Source organism: Carcharhinus amblyrhynchos, chromosome 17 (genome assembly GCF_965287045.1).
Source record: "Carcharhinus amblyrhynchos chromosome 17, sCarAmb.v2.hapA, whole genome shotgun sequence".
Taxonomy (NCBI): Eukaryota; Metazoa; Chordata; class Chondrichthyes; order Carcharhiniformes; family Carcharhinidae; genus Carcharhinus; species Carcharhinus amblyrhynchos.
In genome coordinates this window covers 34,703,635-34,717,811 of record NC_137340.1, presented here as the reverse complement: position 1 = coordinate 34,717,811, position 14,177 = coordinate 34,703,635, and the positions used below count along the sequence as shown (strand labels likewise).

The 14,177-nt window shown below is 44.3% G+C and overlaps 1 protein-coding gene and 1 long non-coding RNA gene across 2 annotated transcripts in view; both read right to left on the bottom strand.

Annotated features, from left to right (window-relative positions):
• The window catches only part of LOC145354577 (factor VII-activating protease-like), an 80,112-nt gene extending 74,873 nt beyond the window's left edge, over nt 1-5,239 (bottom strand). The window contains exons 1-2 of the mRNA XM_080206042.1: nt 5,196-5,239; nt 4,697-4,791 (exon numbers count right to left, since the gene is read on the bottom strand). Of these exons, the coding sequence (XP_080062168.1) occupies nt 4,697-4,791; nt 5,196-5,239 (139 nt within the window). The remainder of the gene's footprint in view (nt 1-4,696; nt 4,792-5,195) is intronic.
• A 441-nt stretch (nt 5,240-5,680) lies between these two features.
• LOC145354263 (uncharacterized) lies at nt 5,681-13,612 on the bottom strand. The gene is made up of 4 exons (XR_013888838.1): nt 13,515-13,612; nt 10,834-10,950; nt 7,325-7,444; nt 5,681-5,833 (listed from the first exon to the last, which is right to left on the bottom strand). It is a non-coding gene; the product is annotated as an uncharacterized LOC145354263 (long non-coding RNA).
• Nucleotides 13,613-14,177: the final 565 nt, after the last annotated feature.

Genomic DNA, 14,177 nt, shown 5'->3' with positions numbered 1-14,177 from the left:
AACACAGCAGAAGAGGGTCAATTGGGGTGAAGGGGGGGGGCGGGAGCGGGGTGTAGTCCTCTCTCAGGCAAAAGACAGCCTGAAGGCATGTGGCAGACATATAGGGACTGGGGCAGCTGGTGGGCTGTTCCAGGGTGGTGAGTGAGGTTGTGAGTCTCTGTGCCCAATTTTCCTGGTTAATAAACATCCTTTGTGTTTCTGACGAAGCTGTAGTGTGTGTCATTACATTGGCGACAAGGATAAAATAGATTATGAGGACACTGCCTGTGGCTCAAGACGTGTGAGACGTTGAGATATTGTCAGAGGAACAGATGCAGAGGAATCCTGAATTGGCTGGTGTAGCCAGAAGAGTGTGGAAAGTAACAGGAGAATATAACCCTTAGCTGTTAAAGCTAAAAGCTTTAGAAAATGGAATGTAAGTTAAAAAGTCAGATTTTTATTTAAACAAAGGAGAGCACAGGGAGCAGTGTTTATAGTGTTGGGATGAGATGGAAGGGGATGAAGGAGGAGGTTGCTGGGCAGCAATTGCTACAGTACACAGAGAGGTTCTGGGGCTTTGAGAAGAGAAGTGCCCAACCTGCTAAAAAGGAAAAGATGTTGAGATATTTTAAAAATAAGAGTCCCAAATGGACATCTGCTAGTGAAATTGAAGAAATGGGCATATCAAAACACACGCTCCAGGCGGCTAAAAGAAAAAAGAAAGTTTTCCATCAGTCAGAAGGAAACATTTTGGAGGGTTAGGAGAGACGTTTAAAAGTTTAAGGAAAAGAAGGACATGTCAAAACCTCAAAACGCGGTAATATTACAGAGAGAGAACTGTAGCTGTGGATTTGTTTTTTAAGTTGGCAGCAACCACAAGAAGGAACAGAGGGCAATGGACAAGGAAATTGGAGAAGACCCCACATAGACTGCAACTCTCAAAAAAAGTCCATGGGCAATGCAAGACCTCAGAGGAGGCAATAAGACTTCAGGGAAGAGGCAGCACCAGACCTCAGAGGAGGAAATGAAGACCTCAGGGAAGAGGCAATGGAAGACCCCAGAAGGGGGGCACTGAAAGACCCCAGGGAGACAATGAAAGGCCACAAAAGGAGAGCAATGATGATCCCAGAAGGACAGCACCAAAAAATACTAAATGACCAAATGAAGGACAACGAGAGAATTGAAAACTTGGAGCAAGTCAGCACTTGCACATCTTTGGAGTGTGGGAGGAAACCAAAGCACCCGATGGAAACACATGCAGACACGGGGAGAATGTGTAAACTCCACACATTCACCCGAGGCCAGAATTGAACCCGGGTCCCTTGGCACTGTGAGGCAGCAGTGCTAGCCACTGTGCCGTTGTGTTGTCTCTGTAAAGGCAAACACTCAGAGTTGATCTCTCCATCTAACTGATCAGTGAAAGAACATAAGAACATAAGAAATAGGAGCAGGAGTAGGCCATCCAGCCCTTCGAGCCTGCCCCGCCATTCAATAAGATCATGGCTGATCTGTCGTGGCTCAGTTCCACATTCCCGCCCTCTCCCCATAACCCTTAATCCCCTCGCTTATCAAAAACCCATCAAGAAAGGCCCCAGAGAGAATTGAACTTGTAATCCGTGCTTCACCTTGCACTCATCAGAACATTTTGCAAGAATACCAGTTAACGAGAGAAACAACCATTTATATGTATGGGAAGAAAGTACTGATTGGTTGGCAAGTGGACTCTGATTGTTAGAGGCATTGCCATGGAGAATACACCAGTTGATGGTGGCTGACAGTTAAGTGACAGTTAGATGTTCTATTCCCTGCTTTGGTAGGGATTTTATTCTTTCTACCACTAATGTTAAGCCGACTGACCTATAATTCCCAAGCCATGTTCTGTCCCCCTTCATAAATATAGGAATGACATTAGCTATACTCCAGTCTTCTGACACTGCACCCTTTTCTAATGAATTATTAAATATGTATAGTAATGGCTCTGCTATCTCTTCCCTAGATTCTTTTAAAATTCATCCAGACCAGTGGTTTTATCCTCTTAGAGTTTGTTTAACATATTCAATACATCCCTTTATTATTTTAAATGCATTTATCTTATCATTCAATGTCACAGCTACCTGTTCCATTTCCCTGGTTAACACTGAAGGAAATAATTATTGAATAATACCTGTGCTATTATCCTATCTCACTCTTCATGGTCCTATTCTCATCACAGTCTTCCTTTCTTCCTGACCTGCCTGTAAAATACTTTATCATTTTGTTTTATGTTCCTTGATAAGGGGCTCCTTTTGCCTAACCATCTCTTTTTCACTTCTCTGCTTATTGTTTTGTACTCTATTTCACCATGCACTCCCCTGCTTTCTATATGGTTCACACATTCCACTTTCCTAATCCTCTAAAATTCCCATGTGGCTTTGACTGTTGTGGGTGGGCCAGAGTGAGTGGAGAGTGGGAGTGGAGGGGTGGTGGTGAGGTTGCTGGGGGCGGGGGGTGGTGGGGAGGAGAAAGTTAAATTCCTGGGCTTGTGGGGAGAAGCTTGAATTGCTGGGAGGGGGAGGGAAGTCTCAGTTGCTGAGGCTTACGGTGGGGGATATTGTGCACTGGGCAATTTACCAGAACTCAAAGAACGTGCAAACTCGTGGTTTGCTGTAACTCCACAGGGAGGTTTAGTTACTGGCTGTGCACTCCCTCAGGCTTGATACAAGACTGAGGATGAGATTTTACAGCCTCGCGTGAGTGAGATTGGAAAACCCTGCCTGAGGACAACAAACATTCCCATTGTCTGCCCCTCGCCCACTCCGGCTGTGTGGCAGGCGGGGCAGTAGAATCCTGGCATGAATCTGAAACCTACAAACCTGACTGATGATGTCATGTGACTCAAAGGGACACTGTCCCAACATAATTTACATCGATTATAATACATAACAAGGGGATGCTTCAGCTGCCAGTGGAGAGTAACCTTAAGTTGCTGGGAGAGGGGAGACTTCAGTCTCTGGGAGAGGGGAGACTTCAGTCTCTGGGAGAGGGGAGACTTCAGTCTCTGGGAGAGGGGAGACTTCAGTCTCTGGGAGAGGGGAGACTTCAGTCGCTGGGAGAGGGGAGACTTCAGTCGCTGGGAGAGGGGAGACCAGTCTCTGGGAGAGGGGAGACTTCAGTCGCTGGGAGAGGGGAGACTTCAGTCTCTGGGAGAGGGGAGATTTCAGTCGCTGGGAGAGGGGAGACTTCAGTCTCTGGGAGAGGGGAGACTTCAGTCGCTGGGAGAGGGGAGACTTCAGTCTCTGGGAGAGGGGAGACTTCAGTCGCTGGGAGAGGGGAGACCAGTCGCTGGGAGAGGGGAGACTTCAGTCGCTGGGAGAGGGGAGACCAGTCGCTGGGAGAGGGGAGACTTCAGTTGCTGGGGTGGAGATTTCAGTCTCTGGGGGAGGGGAGACTTTATTGCTGTGGGAAGGAAACTTCAGTCTCTGGGGGAGGGGAGCTTAAATTACTGAGGGTGGGGGAAACTTCCAGTTGGCTGAGGAGGGAGGATTCAGTTTCTAGGGAGGGGGAGGGTTCCATTGCTGGGGAGGGGGAGGGTTCAGTTGCTGAAGGTTTTTGCAGGTCAGGCTGGGGTGGGGAAGTTTTTGTTGTTAAAGGGGGAGGGGCTTCAGTTGTTGAAAGGATGGGGTGGGTGAGGGACTTTAGTTCTCTGCTGGAGAAGATGAGAGAACAGGAGTTGAGCATTTGATAAATTGATGAAAAGGCAAATTTCTCAAAAAAAAAGAAGTGAATGCCAACCTTGTCACAGGTTTGTTTACAGCAGAAATCTGTCCTCGGCGTGTTGTCCAATTGGCCACATCCATCCCCAAAAAAGAAAAGGGCATTTAAAGGCACCTCACAACTATCGGGAATTAGTTTGAACGCCATGGCAACCATTGCTGCCTTGAAGCTCACGACTCTAAAATCTCACCTCTGATCCCAGATGGATCAAGACCCAGTGTTTTGGAAGTCCTGGCCTTTCCTGTACTTTTACTCTTCTTGATTGTTTTTGGTCATTTCGTCATATTGGATGCTATGGCGAATCTCCTTTGGTTGTGTTTTTTACATATTGGATTAGGAAGGAGACACATTGTATGATCTCCATCTCTTATCCCCTTTTTACTGTTTCTTTCATCCAATTAATATCAGAGTGGTTGAAATCTTCCATGATTATTATTCTATGTTTTTACTCAATTCTTTAATTTGTCTGCATGCTTTTTCCACTTCTCTTGAACTATTTGTTGTCTGACCACTTCATCTGTTAGTGTGATGAATGTTTTTGCTATTGCTATTAATATCTAACATGGAATTGGGTGGCACGATAGCACAGTGGTTAGCACTGCTGCTTCACATCTCCAGGGGTGTGGGTTCGAATCCCGGCTCAAGTCACTGTTTGTGTGGAGTTTGCACATTCTCCCTGTGTCTACGTGGGTTTCCTTCAGGTGCTTTGGTTTCCTCCTACAGTCAAAAGATGTACGGTTAAGTTGATTGGCCGTTCTAAATTGCTCCTTAATGTCCCAGGATGGATTAGTAGGTAGATATGTAGGGATATGGGGATAGAGCTGGGGTGAGATTATAGTTGGTGCAGACTAGATGGGCTGAATGGCCTCTTTCTGCACTGTAGGATTCTATGACTGATCCAGTCTGCGTTTTTCTCATGCTGAAACAGTTCTGCACACATTACAATGCAGTGAAAAATACTTACTCTGTGAGCAACAGGCAACAGTGCAAAAATCGAACTTTGGTCTTCCAGTTGCATCCTGATAGAAGCACCAGGGTTGGTCATCATTTCTGTAATTCCTGAGTAGAAATAAAATTAAACAAAGAGCCGTTTACCTTGGAAAGTGCTTGTGGCATCACTGGAGAAGTTTTCTATGCAGAATGATACAGCAGACATTTAATCAGCTCTATAAAAGTAAATATAGCGGATGTTGGAATCTGTGGAAGGGTTATACAGACTTGAAATGTTAACTCTGTTTCTCTCACCACAAATGTTGCCAGACCCACTGAGGTTTTAGAATAGATAAAGGGGAAACCATTAGATGTAGCATACTTGGGCCTGGATTTCCACTCCTGAGGCAGGCGTACAGAGTCAGGAAATCTTTCAGATCACTGTACCCCCCTCAGGTAAAATGTTCTGGGTAGTGGGATCTTCACTCTAGGGTGGGGGAGGGAGTGGGGGGGGGTGGTGAGTATTAATTGACTTAAAGGCCTCAACAACAGGCTGAGGATTGAGAAGGCCAACCATGGCTCCCCTTCCCACTCGAAAATTTCAAACAGGTCAGGCGTGGGCAGGTAGGTGGCGGGAAGATCACCCTCCTGGATTTGTTGAGCCTTGCCATCTACAAACCAACTGGCAGGGAAGGGTTAAATCTAGCCCCACGGTGTGAAATTTGAAGTAATCTCACCAGAACACCAGGACCTAGTGTAGTTTAGAAAGGATGGCATGCTTGGCGAAGAAGGCAATGGCCAAATTATTTCAGATGACGTGAAGCCTTGAGAGAACATCTCAGAGAATGTTAATTATATTTTGTGGGCAATCCTCAATGTCTCTTTCTTTTAAATTCCACAAAAGAATGTATATAGATGTCTGTGCGGAGTCAGAAATTTGAATGCAGTGAAAAGCAATATGTGATCTCATTATCTAACACAGGGCGAATGCTTGCTTACCGACAGTAGTTATGTTCTTTAATACTGTGTGTACCATGATGTTGCATTTGAAGAATCATACGCGGTGACAGGAGTAAATGAGAATTCCAGTACAGACATCTCTGTCCTGTTTTGGTTTGACTCACATGACCTTGGTATGTAGCACCATTTCCTGTGTAACAGTCATCCTTCCCTGCATGAAATAGATTATGCATTTTTTGCACATTAAATTGAATTGTAACATGGGCTCTGGGTTTCACCAATTAAATTAAGTTCCTTTGCAAAAGAAGTTGCGTTTATGAAGTGTAGTGTGCCGCTAAGGCTCCAGGAAACTTCAACATAAAAATGCAAGCTCTGAAAGGACCGAAATCTTCTCAAGAGCAGTTGGGGTAGGTTCAGAAGAGGAAGGCTTTGCATTTCGGAAACCCAAGGCATTCCCCACCCATAATCAGGCATAAGCCGGCTGTGCTGCCCAGACACCATGACTTGTTGATAAACTTTCCACACAAAAATCTGTAAGCACTTCTAGAAGATGGGGCGGCATGGTGGCACCGTGGCACTGCTGCCTCACAGCACCAGGGGGCCAGGTTCAATTCTGGCCTCAGGTGACTGTGTGGGGAAGGCATGTTCCCCTCATGTAGGCGTGGGTTTCCTCTGAGTACTCCAGTTTCCTCCCACAGTCCAAAGATGTGTAGGTTAGGTGGATTCGTAACGTAAATATGTGGGGTTACAGGGATAGGCCGGGAGAGACGGCCTGGTTAAGATATTCTGTTAGAGAGTCGGTGCAAGCTCAGTGGGCCAAATGGCCGCTTTGTGGAAAACAGCAGGAAGTACAGACTGACTGTTGTTTCCAGGCAGTCAGTCATCCAGGAGTGCTACCATAAGTATTCAATATCACCTCCCTCACCGCAGGGATAGCCCAACAATAGTGGAAAAACTTGACCAGGTAAGGCCCAAAACATTCTTTCTTCCCTGGCCACTCTGACTGTTAACTGCTTCTTGTTGATGTTACTCTTCATGGTCCCGAGAAAATCTCTGCCTTTCAACAGTTACATCACCATCCCCCTGCCCCCACTCCCCCCACCCAAACCCCACCCCAACCCCATTACGACAACACTTTGGCTCAACTCTATTTGAGATGCTTCAATTTGGAGCTGCTTTTCAGTGCCAGAACAGCACCTACAGCTTGCTGCCAGTGTGGGCACAAGGCCTAGCCTCCCAATGTCATAGGCATCTTGGCAGGAACTTTGGGAGGGGGGTGCAAGTGCTCCCTCTGCCATGTACCTGATTACTGCTCAATTTAAAAATCGATCCTGACCCCGTTCCCCAAATCACCACAATCTCTGTCCTTAGACAATAGCGCACACACCCATTTTAAAGAAAAAATACACCATATATATTATGGAGGAAGATCTCCACAAGCATGTGCATTATATCTCCACAAACATGTGTGTTATAGATTGCAGGAATTTTAGATTGGAATCTATTTTTCCCTCACCCCAGTGTTCTTGGTTCAAAAGTATGAAAGCTCCATAAGAGCAGCAGCTGAAAGCAGGTCAGCAACAGCGAAACTCAACATTTCCCAGCTGCAGACTAAAGCAAGCTGTACCTGGCAGGCCAGATTCGAAACCCTCCCTCAGAAGCATTTCCAAATATTCATTGTAAAACTCAAAAGCAACCTCACCTATTTCACATCTTTCTCCTCGGAATAGTTCCGGACAGGTACACGTGAATGACGTGCTCCCGTTTGTGGGCACGCATGTTCCTCCATTAAGGCACGGGTTGGGTTCACAAGCAGCAGTTGCTGATAAAACAGAACAGTGGGAAAATAAAAAGGTCCTTCCTGCTTAAGACCGCAATGAATACCAACATCTTTCACCTCATGAACTGTGCATTGAGGCAAATGATAATATTTTTCTTCCACTGTAAAATCAGAGGACCTCAATGTATATTTTTAAACAGCTTTAGAAAAGGCTCAATCTTTCACTGGCCCACTTGGATATTGCAACAGGTGGATCTCAGTATTAAAGGGTGGACTCCGTGTTCCATCTCAGGGACAGATCAGCCATGATCTGATTGAATGCTGGAGTAAGCTTGAAGAGCTGAATCTGCCTACTTCTGCTCCTAATTCTTATCTTCCTATATCCTCAATCTTTATTTGCTGACCACCCAAATTTTAGACACAAACCAATATCTATTTGTTGAATTACTCCCCTCTGTCTCTTTCTTAAATTGATATTGGTTACATTGGGCAAGCCAGCTCTTTAACTTCAAAACCCTACCCAACCTAATTCCTTAGGAATGGGTTAGGAAGGTGCTGTCAAAGGAGCCTTGGTGAGTTCCTTATTGATGGCACACACTGCTGCCACAGTACAATGGTGGAGAGAGTGGACTTATAAGGTGATGAATGGGGTGCTAATGAAGCTATGGTGAAAGTAAGACTTACATTTATATAATACCTTTCATGACCACTAGATGTCTTAGGGTGTTTCAGTGAAGTACTTTTGAAGTGCCATCATTGTTGTAATGTAGCATAATGTAGGAATTGAGACAGCAAGCTCCCACAAACAGCAATGTTAAAATGACCACATTCCCAGGTTTGTGATGTTGCTTGAGGTTTAAAGGTTATTCCTGGAAACTGGGGTTAGCTCCACTGCTCTTCATCAAAATGATGTCTGAGGATTTTTTTCCATATCCAACTTAGAGGCCTTGGCTTAACATCTCATTCAAAACATGGCACCTCCCAGACCCTCAGTGCTGTGTTGGAGTGTCCGTCTCTATTTGTGTGCTCACATTTTGAAGTGAGGCTCAAACTCACAGGCCTGAGTCTTCACACAGAGGCTTTCCATCTTTGTGAAATGCAGACTTGAATCTGAAAGTCCTGCTACTGAACCCAGCCCCCATGTTTTGTGCAGAAGTGGGACAATGACACTTCAACAACATCTTAACATGAACAGTTGCTTCCATGATCCATGAATGCCTAAAGTTCAAAGTGTCAATGTCCCTGCTCCCCACCCGCACCCCCCCCCCCCCCAACCCCCTCCCAGAGGAAGGAAGATCGGAACTCCCAGGGCACTTTCTTAGGTGTAAGGTTCATGGAGCCAGGAATTTCCTGATTCTGCATTCTAGACGCAGAAATGAAAATTCAGGCCCTAACCATGTTACTCTGATGTGTGTGCTCCAAACTGAGCCATGGCTGACTCCATGTCAAGTTTCCTGAGAATTGAGCTCATCTAAGTGGAAACTGATTATAGATCATAGAATCATAGAATCATAGGAATTATTGTAGGAATAACAGATGTGTTGAGTATAGGGCTAACGGGAGGACTTTGAATAGTGTGGATGAACAGAGGGATCTAGGTGTATGTGTACATAGATCCCTGAAAGTTGGGAATCAAGTGGATAAGGTTGTTAAGAAGGCATACGGTGTCTTGGCATTTATTGGTAGGGGGATTGAATTTAGGAGTCGCAGCGTCATGTTGCAACTGTACACAACTCTGGTGTGGCCGCACTTGGAGTACTGTATGCAGTTCTGGTCCCCACATTACAGGAAGGATGTGGAGGCTTTGGAGAGGGTGCAGAGGAGGTTTACCAGGATGTTGCCTGGTATGGAGGGGAGGTCCTATGAGGAGAGACTGAGGGATTTGGGGTTGTTTTCGTTAGAAAGAAGGCGGCTAAGAGGGGATCTTATTGAAACATATAAGATGATTAGAGGTTTAGATAGGGTGGATAGTGATAGCCCTTTTCCTCGGATGGAGAAAGCTAGCACGAGGGGGCATGGCTTTAAATTAAGGGGGGTTAGTTATAGGACGGATGTCGGGGGTAGGTTCTTTACCCAGAGGGTGGTGAGGGATTGGAATGCCCTGCCTGCTGCAGTTGTAAATGCGCCTAGTTTGGGGGCGTTTAAGAGATCCGTGGATAGGTTTATGGACGAAAAGGGATTGGTTTAGGTTAGTGGGTCATTGTTTTTTAACTGGTCGGCGCAACATCGTGGGCCGAAGGGCCTGTTCTGCGCTGTAATGTTCTATGTTCTATGTTCTATAGAATCATAGAATCCCTCCAGTACAGAAGGAGGCCATTCGGCCCATCAAGCCAGTATTGACCACAATCCCATCCATGCCTTATTCCTGTAACCCTCATGCATTTACCCTGTTAATTCCCTCTGAGACTAGGTTCAATTTAGCATGGCCAATCAACCTAACTCGCACATTTTTGGACTGTGGGAGGAAACTGGAGCACCCGGAGGAAACCCATTTTGACACAGGGGGGACGTGCAAACCCTACACAATGACCCAAGGTCGGAATTGAACCTGGGTCCGTAGCACTGTGATAACCACTGTGCCACCGAGCCGCCCTATGTTCCGTCGCATGTCTAACTTGTACCTTGTAAATGAACATAGAACATAGAACATAGAACACTACAGCATAAACAGGCCCTTCGGCCCACTAGTTGCGCCGATCACTTGTATACCTACTAAGACATAGACCTAAATATAACCCCCAATCCCATTAGATCCCATATACTCATCCAGAAGTCTTTTAACAGACCCCAGCAAGTTCGCCTCCACCACCACCGACGGCAGCCGATTCCATTCACTCACCACCCTCTGAGTGAAAAACTTACCCCTAACATCTCCTCTGTACCCCTAACATCTCCTCTGTATGGTGGGAAGATTTTGCGGAGTCAGGAGATGAGTTGAGGATATATAGTGCAGATGTGGAACTGTTGTTGTCAAGCCGCATTTCTCCTAGGCTTCTGCAATATTACCCTCCACCCCTTGATCCATGCTGCTGATATGAATAATGGCAGCAAGTGCATGGGAACGCCACTACCTGCAAGTCCCCTACCAAGTCACACACCATCCTGACTTGGGAATATTTTGTGCACCTCCATTATTGTTGAGTTGAATTGGGGATGAGTAAACAATGTTGGCCAACTAAGCCAACGTCTCATGAATGAATTTAAAAAATCTCTCTCAATGAAACAATTGTCCTGGTCTCACAGTCACACTGAATTGTTACTATTCTGTGCTTGACAGATGGATGCAGGAGATCAGAATTGTAATTAAAGACACATATTTTATAATTTTTTTACATATATATTCAGAAAAGTACCTTTATTTTAGGTAATGAAATAGAGATTAAACACACTAGCTATTTTTTGGTCAGGCAAAATGAATCAAAAACGCTTACCATTAGTGCATGTTGGTGGCTGATAAGGATGTCTGCATTTACATTTATAATAAGGAGGTACAATTGTGATTAGGCAGTCTCCATGGCTGCATGGATTGTTCTTACAAGGGTTATTCTCTGTAATAGAATAAATTAAACATGCAGATAATTGTCTTTTGCTTAAACAGGACTATCTGAACCTATATTTTCATCCATGCAATTAATCCAACCAAGTCAAACTATTTTAAGGCATTCATTTTATTGCGTGCACTTAGCTGCTTCTATTCGAAACAAATGTACCAGTTATCCAAAATGATACAAATCTAAAAGCGGACAACAATAAGAGGAGTTGAATAGTCAGTTAATTTGTATGGAAATCAGGATTGTATGGAAAAAACTCAATTTTTAGTTGAATGGAGACTATAGCTATTACATTCAACTCAGCGTTATAACCTGTGAGGTTTCATAATAAGATCAACGCACCTAATTAAGACACTGGCCCAGGCATTCCTCAATTCATACTCCTGGCAGATATGCTAAAGTTGTACCTGACAGTACTCTCCAACACTGTTCCTGTCAGAATAACACTGTCAGAATTTGAGGAATCGAAGGAGTCATCATGGAATAGGTAGGCACATGGAATGGTCACACTTCTTCCACATCTCCACTAAACCCATCTCCACGTAGACTGAAGTCTGCTGCTTTCAGGGGAGCAATTGTTGCTTAGTCTGCCTTGCAACCTCAACCTTGACCTTTTCAGTTCTCCAAGCGAGAAGACAATCTACAACATAACCACAAAAAATACTGCTCCTTTGGGGGTCAGGGTGTTCTTTAATTTAAACCCACCTCTGAAATCCATTTATGCCCTTGAGCTGGTTGATTTGCCCTGCCTATGCAGCACAATATGTTGGATCCACTCTTGTCTGAGGAGAGGAAATTACTGGTGCAGGTTCTCTAGGTTGGGTCTACCAAATAAGGTTGGAAACCTGACATCCAGATGTACTTCGTGATCTGATCCCACACTTGTACCACTCCTGCGACACAATTCTGAACGTAAATGTGTTGACTGGGCAAGAGCTGAGAACCAGATCAGGGATGCAGAGTGCTTCCTGGAGATAGCTCTCAGAAAAGGCAGGCAGTGGCTATGTTGGGGGGCCACCACTGCCTTTCTGAGGATAGCAGGCAGCCAGGAGGGTAAAGGCTGTGCAAGGTGACCATGGACGGCAAGTCAATGCTTGATTGGGCAATAGTTGATTGCTCAAATTTCCCAAAAAAACACATAGACAAATGTCCTTTGCACCCACAGCAGCCCTGAAAGCTATGGCTATTACCCACCAGGCGGTTTGGCCTCATCAGGAAAAAATGATTGAAAATTCCGTTCTGTTCCAAGTAGGTCCTTTATCAAATCTCTTAAAGACCTTAAGGGACACTTAATGAATGGAAGCAGCAGGATCCAGTGCAGACTTCACAGAATGGATTTGACATATCCAGCCTGCATCTGCTCCCACTCCTGTCCCCTCATCCCTAACATGCTTTCTCATTAAGAAGTCTCACAACACCAAATTAAAGTCCAACAGGTTTATTTGGAATTATAAGCTTTCAAGTGCTGCTCCTTCATCAGGTAAGTCACGCTTTCTCATGACTATCATTAACCTTGTGGGGAATGGATAAGAGGTTCAGAACCTCATCAGATTCTGAAACTCCTAGAAATGACAGAGACCTGACCCAATCTGCTTTGCTTTAGACACTCACAAACCCTATGATGTCAGAAACCTTGACATCTGCCTGTCATCTGGAAGGGTGCTGAGGGTCAAAACAAATTTTCTTTTCTAAAACTGCCCTCATCTTTGGTAGATCAAGGGTCCATTCTTGACAGACTTCCTCCCCACTCCACTCCCCCCTCCCCCACCCTGCCACCCAGTCTAGATGTTGCTATTGCCCATCAGCCTGTAGACTTATATTAGGTCTCATTTGGGTCAGGGAAGTGGGAGGGCCTTGTCCATCCCTAAGTGTCACCTGTTTTTTAAGTGCAGACAGAGCTTCCTTCTTCACAAAATCAAACAGGAACTCCCAGCTTTGGTTGAGGCCTATTTGGGTGTCAGTCTCTTTCTGAGCCATTCTGCTGAGCTCCTGTGGAAATTACTGTAGAAATCTGCCAAAGTGTTCAATTTTGACCCCATTGCCCATAGCAAGGATTCTTCCCCGCTACCATCAGACTTTTGAATGGATCTACTTTGTATTAAGTTGATCTTTCTCTACATCCTAGCTATGACTATAATGCTACATTCTGCACTCTCTCCTTTCTTTCTCTATGTACAGTATGCTTTGTCTGCATAATATGTAAGAAACAATACTTTTCACTATATACTAATACATGTGACAATAAAAAATCAATTCAAATCAATTCAATTCAAATTCAAATGAAAAAAATGCTTGTGTTCCATTAGTGAAGCAATTAAGATGATTCATTTCTTCCAGTAAGATTACTAAAACTGTAATCTGTAGTTTCAATGGCTATGGGTAGAACTTTACCGGCACATCTGCCCAAGTTTCACACGACCCCACCCGAGGCCAACGGAGAATGCCATTCTCCAAACTGAGCCCGCCACCGGAATCGGGGCTGGCATGCCAGTAAAATTCCGGCCTATGTGTATAAGCAAGAATGTATATTGTGGCGCTAAAATTAGAAACTCGCTTGTTACCTATCTCACAATTGGTTCCATTGTACAGTATAGGGCAATGACAGTTGTAACCACTTTCTGTAAGGTTACAGGTTCCTCGGTTTGCGCAAGGATTTGGATTGCAGTTGTCTGAAAATATAGTAAAGCAATTATTTTAATGCGTTATCCCAAAATATACTGCAAGATTAATCTTAATTAATACATAATTATGACATTTTAGGATTCTTTTGCACCAGTCTGATGACCATTCCCCTGGGTAGTCCATTTCCCCCTATGATGTGAGATGGTATTATTTTCTATACAATATAAATGCAGGGATATAAATTTATGTAATTTAAATATATTTCAATGTCGGTAATGAAGGAATGGTGTATTGACTTGAAATTTTAATAGTTCAACATTATCCTTCTTTTATTATCCTATCAACCATTTTCCTGCTACTTGCTGAATTTGTCTATTTTTGTTACTGCATGGTTGTCTGTTTTTACCAGGAATACTTAACCTATATCTGAATTTTTCAATGTAACTTACACTGCAATTCAGCCTTTGGGCTGTGAATGTTTCTTAAATAAAATATAGCTAACTCTCGATTTCTGTTGTCATGTGCTCCTAAAATTCCACATTCTCAACAAAAATGTGCAAAACAAAAATCAGTCGCCCACCCTGACCTGTAACTTTACATTA